The sequence below is a fragment of the Benincasa hispida genome, chromosome 1 (assembly GCF_009727055.1).
Source record: "Benincasa hispida cultivar B227 chromosome 1, ASM972705v1, whole genome shotgun sequence".
Taxonomy (NCBI): domain Eukaryota; kingdom Viridiplantae; phylum Streptophyta; class Magnoliopsida; order Cucurbitales; family Cucurbitaceae; genus Benincasa; species Benincasa hispida.
In genome coordinates, this window is record NC_052349.1 from 74,537,746 (window position 1) to 74,546,054 (window position 8,309).

At 35.0% G+C, this 8,309-nt stretch overlaps 2 protein-coding genes across 6 annotated transcripts; one reads left to right on the forward strand and one right to left on the reverse strand.

Moving 5' to 3' along the window:
• Positions 1-1,084: 1,084 nt before the first annotated feature.
• On the reverse strand, positions 1,085-8,012 carry LOC120075454 (pentatricopeptide repeat-containing protein At4g19440, chloroplastic). Of its 5 annotated transcripts, none has more exons than XM_039028890.1 (7): positions 5,283-8,012; positions 4,990-5,182; positions 4,682-4,824; positions 4,467-4,573; positions 2,391-2,439; positions 1,830-2,075; positions 1,085-1,589 (listed from the first exon to the last, which is right to left on the reverse strand). In XM_039028890.1, the coding sequence occupies exon 1, from the start codon at positions 7,765-7,767 to the stop codon at positions 5,299-5,301; it is 2,469 nt and encodes an 822-aa protein (XP_038884818.1). In that variant the 5' UTR covers positions 7,768-8,012; the 3' UTR covers positions 1,085-1,589; positions 1,830-2,075; positions 2,391-2,439; positions 4,467-4,573; positions 4,682-4,824; positions 4,990-5,182; positions 5,283-5,298. The 5 variants fall into 5 exon arrangements, with proteins under 5 accessions (XP_038884818.1, XP_038884810.1, XP_038884795.1 ...); XM_039028882.1 differs by having other exon boundaries at positions 4,677-4,824; XM_039028867.1 differs by lacking the exon at positions 2,391-2,439.
• On the forward strand, positions 1,480-2,361 carry LOC120075477. Its single transcript, XM_039028903.1, has 2 exons — positions 1,480-1,532; positions 1,870-2,361. The coding sequence occupies exons 1-2, from the start codon at positions 1,480-1,482 to the stop codon at positions 2,120-2,122; spliced, it is 306 nt and encodes a 101-aa protein (XP_038884831.1). The 3' UTR covers positions 2,123-2,361.
• Positions 8,013-8,309: the final 297 nt, after the last annotated feature.

Consider the following 8,309-nt stretch of genomic DNA (forward strand, 5'->3'; position numbering starts at 1 on the left):
TTTGAAAATGAAATCTTGTTTGTGCTATTTATACAAAAAAGGGACGAACTTATTAAATGCAAAATGATACTTTGTAGAAAAAAGTACAATTGTGATCTCTACTACATTATCGGTACCATTTTTCTGTTTTCTTTTAAAATTTAAAATATTACATTTCTATCATTAAAATTTTTTTAATTTTATATTTTTATCGTTTAGGGATTTGTTTGAATACTGAATTGAATTCATATGTTTGTATTTAAATTTAAATTTTTTCTAACATCCTACTCTACTAACCATTAATTGATAGAAGCATAATACATGAAGAAGTACAACTTATAATCATTATCCGCTTCAAATGTTGCATCACTTGCACTGTTATTTAATCATTATCCACTTCAAATGTTGCATCACTTGCACTGTTATTTCAAACTTTCAGTTCCTCCAAGGTTTGTTGTATCCGATACTAACCTCGTTTCCCCCCCTCATGTAGTAAATTAAATGATATTACAAGGCCTAATATGAAATTATAATAATTACTAGTAATAAGTTTTTAGTGAAACAAATCAGCAAACTCAAACTATTGTCACAAGATCAAGATTGTGGACACAAGTATGGTCTCGACTCTTAAGATAAAATCAAAAGCGATTAGAGATCAGATATATCGACACTATAACTAAAAGGTGATGTGTTGAAGGATACGAAACTAGAAGATAAGAAGTAAAGGAAATACCTTCTTCCGTGGCACAAAATATAAATTCTTCCATGACATTATTGAAATCATATAAAAGCTAATAATAAAAGATTTGGGAAGAGAACATAAAACTTCATCCTATCACAAAACAAGTTGTAACGGTAAATGAAATGAAAAAAAAAAAAAAAAAACAAAAAAACAAAACAAAAAAACAAAACAAAACAAAATCTCAATCGGCTATATTTCAAACTTAAATATGATCAGCTATATTTCAAAAGCACAATATAATTTTAGCTACCCACTCCAAGTTACCTTTAAATCATCAATTTACTAGTTTATTTTTTTTAGTACTATCAATTGATATGAGAGGATTTAAACCACATTCTCCATAGTTACTAGCACAGACGAATGTAAATTAAGCTACGCTCATTTTTGTATTGATATTGACAACTAGAATTGAAACCGGCCAGTAAGGTACAAATCTAGAGACAGGCAAAGCAGAGCCCATTAGGCCCACTAATCTTGGGTTCATACTTTCAACTCCTCAGGGAAAGCAAACCCATTAGGATCATGTACATACAGATACAACTTATGAAGTATGGGAAGAGGAATTTTGAAGGTTCGTTTTCACAAACCAACTCCAAGGAGTGGGGGGTAGTATAAAGGAGTAAAAGGACAAATTCATCCCATTCTTCAGAATCTTCATTGGGATGGAGGAAATGGATAGCCTCTCTTTTCATCTATAAATACAAATCAAGCCAATTCCATTGTTCATCACATCTTCACTTACCTTATTGGGAGAAAGTATGGCCACAGCATTTGGAAGAGGGGCTCAGACAATGAACTCCATGTTCTTCAAGTAAGAGCCTTCTTCAAATTAGCCATCAATTAATTTCTTCTGTATGATTCTGTTTATCTACAATAAAACATTTTTCAGAAACATCAGAAAATTTTTAAATATTTACATGTATTTTCAACATAATCTTGTCATCAATCTAACATAAGAATGCAGCAGACCAAAACCAGAAACAGTAACGGAACTAAACTCAACTAGGTTCCACTCAGAGTACAGTTGTTTGCCGGTTCAATTATTACATTGTCTAAATTTGTATGAGATGTACAACACAACACATGGAATATCGATATAGAACGATACCTTGTTTTTCTGATTCTTATTCAGTTGCATTCTTTGGCAGACCGATTGGGCGAAAGGGCTTCCACAGGAAAAGCTCTTCTCCAGATATGATAAGGGAGAGAGTTGAAACAGAAAGCAAGGAAATGAAGAGCAATAAGAGCCATGTGGGGGGTGAGGCAACTCCTTGGGTGCTTGATGGGCGAACTGGAATTTATTACCCGAAAGGTCACGAGAAGGTGCTCGAGAGCATTCCCGATGGCGGTGGGGCTGCAGTTAACACCCAGGTCAATTGGTTTAATGATGAAAACATTTAAAAGGGTGTTTAACATAGGCATGTTGCTGCATCCAGATTACCTTATTACTTTTGAATTCACAAAAGGCAAACAGACCCAGGCCCTTTTATTGTTAAACCGATGAAATACCAAACCAATATCCATTTAGAAAGCAATTGTATCAACTAACCTCAATAAGTCCAATTTAGAGGTAAATACCAAAATTCACAAGTCAACAACAAGCACAGAAAATTTCAGAAGACTTGTGGTTGTGTTTGTTATATAATGAACTAGAATCAATTGTACTTACAAGCTTGCTGACATCGTATACAAACAAGAACGCAGTGCTCTGAGACAGGCTGTTTTAAGAAAACTAAAGATTAGATGTATCAACACTACAACCAAAAGTTGGATTTTATAGCACACATTTTAAATGACTATGGATGGAGAATGTAACGCCACCCACAGAATGAAGGGCTTATTCGAATTTCATGTGGCTGACTGGGTAGATTGGAATACCGCTGCAAGATCGAAGGAAACAAGGGTGAATCATATCTATTAGCAGAAGGAGAAGTTTTTATGAACCAATTAACTCTTTCTTGATTTTTTTTTCCTCCACATAAGAAGAGGATATTACACATGGATTGCTTTTGGTATAATTAGATTTCCTTCAAAATGAATATTTCAATTCACTAGTATTATATCTCATAATATTTAAATATAATTTATATATACGTGTTTCATAAGCATTTGTTTACCTAGAATATTGATTAAATTCAAGTTGTGTGATATTGATCTCCTCCTATCTAATAAGTGCTGATTTTTTGTACTAACTGCTTATAATTCAAATGGAGAAGATATTGACATTGGTTTATTTGCTATAAATTGTTAATGCATATATGTTTTTCACATTCCTAAGATTATTTCTTTCCTCTTCGTCTATTTTTCCCCATGATCTTCTAATCTTGTTCATGATTTCTTCCATTACCGTTTTCCACCAAAAAAAAAAAAAACACACACATACAGACAGGCTGACTAGGGAAAAAAAAGGACCAACCAAAATGGGGGACATATTGCAATGAAAAAAAATAATAAAAGAAAGAGCCCTAGTGGAGAAAATTCTTGCTTACATGGGCAAAAAAGACCGGAAAAAAGATTAGATGAGTTGGATATGTAATATTCTGAAGAATTTTGAAAAGTGAATTGGAAATGAACAAGGAGTCAGAACAAGTAACTTTTCAAGCAGCAAAATAGATCAGATATGCATAACAATAACTTCTAAAGAATTAAGCAGACCACTATATGACATGTATATATGTATTGTATACTTTAGTACAACATCTGTAAGAAGATTCGAACCTCTGAGCTCTGACTCTCTAGGAGAAGGATATATGCCTTAACCAACTGAGTTGTGTTCATTATTATGAAAACAAAATATCTCAAATACAGTTTTGGATACCATTTTGATGATTTTCCAATTAATTTGATTTTCATCTTTGAACTTTCAAAATGGATTACTTTGGACCAAAACTGTCAAAATAATTGTTTTTGTCTTTGGCATTACATTGCCATCAATTATTTGACAAACGGATAACATGACTATAAATATTGTCTAATATCAGCATATTTTGAGCAATGATCTGGGTTATATTCCAATCAATACTCGCCTCAACAAGTTAATATACATATTGCAAAATAACGACAAGTACCAAAAATGAGTATTTTCTCTAGTGACTTAAATAGACCTTAAATAAATAAAATAGTATAATCCAACAAGTTTTGCTTTTGAACTCAAAGACGTGTACAACCTATATAACAAAAATATATATAAGCATCAATTGGTCAAGATCTAAAGATCAACGGTTCGAATCTCCATTCCCACATAATTTTAGAAAAAAATAATAAACCTATCAAAATGAGCATAGCTCAACTGGCATTAAGTGTGTACTAAAATTCTAATTAAAATAAATAAATAAACCTATACAACCGAGTCTGTTAAATAAGATTGTTCATTATATATTTTTTCTTCAAGCCAGATTTCTTTTCTATAACAAAAACAAAAGTATTTAACAAAATTGTATTCACTTTTCAGCACATCAACTTAAATAGTTTTTTAGATGGAAATTAAATAGTTAAATGTGCAGTTCCAACAGAACAAGAAGAAGAACAAGAAGAAGAAAGAATTAGATGTGCAGTTCAGAGACCTCAGGCCTAAAGCTTGGTCAGTGATGCAAGGGGTAGGGGTCCCAACACCCCGGTTATAGAAAAAAATTGCATACAATGCTTACAGCACTTTCAATTATAGAAAGGAAAACAATAACAAAAGAGCATATCATTATCATTTCTGAGTACAAGATTGATGACAAGATGGAGTAGATGAACTTACAAATCCATGAAACTGAAAGCGCTTTCTATGCTCCAACTCCAATATGCCAATGAACTACTACCAAATACGACATCGCTCCCTGAGAACCACTACATGCAGATTCAAGCCTGCAAAATCAGCATCAACACTATACATGCTCATTATAAGTTATGAGAAACCTCGACTGTTCCCGCTGTCCATGCCAAATATATTACACTAAAAATGACATACCCAACCTAATATGTTTGCCAGCTTTCATCCTTGGCTTTGAGTTGGCGAACCAATGTCACTCTATCATTATCAAATCAATTGCCATTTTTTCTTCTCTGAGGATCTTGATAGAGCACCCTATGTTCTCATTCCTATCTGCTTCCCTGATCTGTTGAACAATAATACCAAGTTTTCAAAATATATGCTAGCAAGCCCACATATAAACTAACGATATTATACACAAAGTGGAAATGGAATACACTATTTATATATATAAATATATACACACACACACACATATATATATTTTTTTTATTTAAAAAAAAAGGCCTACCAAACTCCCGAGAGTAAGGACAACTCTTCCTTTTTGGCTCTTTCATTTGAACAAGAGGAGGAGGATAGCCTCAATGCATAAAGAAACAGTACTGACAGATCCACACTCTACCAATTGAGTGATATCTCCCCGAGGCCATGGGCCTGCATGAAGGAGTCAGATGTTTCTTATTCTTCAATTCTTTTCCTTGTCGCTGATGAAAAGTTCAAAGATAAAACAAAAGAATAATTTTCAGATCAACTGAACATGAAACAGTAATCATAATATCAACAGATAATGGAGTAACGAAGAACCTCTGCAGAAATTAGATCAGTCTTGGCTAGTAATTGTAGATCGATTCCAACCGTGTACGAGAGTAGTGTAAGTAATTTCATCTAAAGATAATCCTCCAGTGGCCATTTGATCACATACTTTAAAAGCTTTATCCATGTCCTTTCCCTTGCAAAATCCATTAGTCAAGGCATTGTAAGTAACAACATCTGGGACAATTCCACTTTCTTTCATTTTGCTCAGAAGGTTATTTGCTTCTTCCATATTCCCTAATTTACAGTACCCATCAATCATAACGGTGTATGTAAATTTGTTGGGAGCTATGTTAAAAGAGATCATCTCGAGCCAAGTAGCTTCAGCAGTATCCATTTGCCCCAGCTTACAATAACCGCCAATTAATGCCGTATAGCAAACAACATTTGGCAACAATCCCTCCTTTCTCATTTCATCAATAAGATGCTTTGCATTTTCAACAAGACCAATGTTGCACATGCCATGTATTAGAGAAGAATATGTGGCACAATTTGGTAAAATTCCCTTGCTTTTCATATCATCACAAAGTTGCAAAGCTGCAGCGACATTTCCATTGTGGCAATTTGCTCTGATAAATAGATTGTAGACAATGGTATTCGGCTCCATTTTCTTAGAGACCAATTCATTAAATAATTTTTCAACATCTTCGATTCTGTTAGCTTTACAATAAACATCCATCATTACCCCGTAAGTGTGAACATTAGAAACCAGCCCACTAGCTTTGAATTCATCCCAAAGCTTAATAGCATCGTCCAATTTTCCTGCATTGCACAGTCCATGCAATAGAAAATTGCAAGTATAGATATCTGGTTGAATTCCTTGTTTGGTCATCTTTTCTTTAAGTTTAAAGCCTTCCTCAACTTTTCCCTCTTTGCAAAAACCTAAGATGAGTGCGTTGTATGTCATCCGATCCATTGGAATACCCCTCTCTAACATCTCTTTGACTATTCTAACAGCCTCTGGCAAATTACCAGCCCCACAAAGTCCATGTATTAGAGCATTGGAGGTCAATGTACTTGCTGGAGACCCTTTCTCCAATAACCTAAACCAAAGTTCGGTTGCTTCTAAATGTTTACCATCCTCACACAACCCACGTACCAAAATGGTTAAGAGTTGATCCCTAGGCCTGAAGTTCTTCGCTAACATCACCTTAGTAAATTGGAATGCAGAATAGTACCTAGACTTTTTACATAACCAGTGGACAACCGAATAACAAGTATCAGGGTTTATAGATAGCCCATTCGATAATATCTCCTCAAGTGCATTCTCTGCTTGCTCGATTTGATCGCTCTTGCAAAATCCTTGCATGAGAGTATATAAAGTAACTGAAGTAGGAGATATATTTTTGGACATCATCACATCTTTAATCCTAAGTGCTTCATTGATATTTCCCATTTTGCAGTATCCATCAATTAAATTATTGTAGACAATTACATTCGGATCAATACCCGCATCAACCATCTCATCTAAAACATGATTCACTTTGTCAAAATATTTTAGTTTTGTCAAACCATTAATAAGCGCACCATATGTTTTAAGATTTGGCTGTACCCCTTCCATTGTCATCTTCTCTTTGAGCTCAAAGGCATTGTCTAATCTCCCATTCTGGCATAAACCATGAATAATACAATTATAAGTAACAACATTGGGAGAAATACCCAACTTTTCCATTTTCATCAATAACTCAATGGCTTTTTCCATCTTCCCTCCCTTGCACAAAGCATTTATCGCATTCGTAAATAAGAAAACATCTGGACGAACACCTTGGGACATCACTTCAAATCCTTCACAACATTTCTCCAGTTCATTAGCCTTTACCAAAGAGCTCAATAAAAAATTACAAGTCTTTATCGATGGAAAGATTCCCTTGCGAGCAAACAAATAAAACACATCAACAGCGCAATTTAATCCAAAATTTTTGAATTGTGTGCTGTATACATGGATCAGAAAATCAAATAACTGTGTCCATTCAAACCGCCCAACAACTGAAGTTAAACCAAACAATGCATTAGCTATCTCAATGTGAAGCTTATTCGAATCCGAATTCAATACCGGGAGCTTCCCATCTATCAAACGAATCAGAAGCAATCTCGCGGGGGGTAAAAATTTGGAATGAACGAGCAAAAGAATCAATATACAATAAGAACGAATGGTAAATCGAAACTTGAAAGAATCAGACGCAAAGTAAAAGAAATTAAGACAAGTTATGGGGTTGGCTTTCAATCCAACGGAGAAGAAGAGCTGATCAAACTGAAAAGGAGACAAATGGGGCAAGAGGGCTCTACATTTAGAAGAATCAAGAGACGAATTAGAGAGAACGGAAGATACCCAATAGTGTAACTGCTCCTGGATGTGCCGTGGTGGGTCCTGGTGGTGTTCTTTATGCGGTTGGGTGGATAACAAACAGGCCAGCCGGCGAGAGAAGGGAAAGAATACAGGAACTGTCTTATTGATATTAAATCTTGTCAAACGCATTGAAGAACGAAGGTTGCAGATTAGGTGAATGTTGAATTGGATTGATGAGGTTTAATGGAGGGAGAGGAAGAAGAAGAATGTTGAATTGGATTGTTAAGGGGCTGCGCTAGGGTGTAAATGGAAAAACGCTGTGAGATCGGAGGCGGAGAGGGAGGGAGAGGGAGGAGAGGGCGGGCGAGGAAGAACGTGGAGCCCCGGAGTTGGGCCACGAGAGAACAAATTGAGTGGTTGGTTTTCGGTGGAAGTTTTCGAGTGCCAAATGTGTTTATGGTGGGTTGGACGATGCCCATATTATGGTATTTTGGGCTTTGGCCCACATTTTAGATTAGGGCTTGTCTTCAGCTTACCAAAGACCATGTGTTATGTAGAGAAATTAAACTTACATTTTTAGGTTGTTCTTATACTTTTTGGCATGAAATCTGGTGAATTATGAAGCCTTTTAGGCTACGATATAAGGAGTTAATTAAAATGATTCAAAATTAGTTGAGGATGATCACAAATGAAGTGGAATTTCATTGATATCAAATAAAAGAAGAAACTTT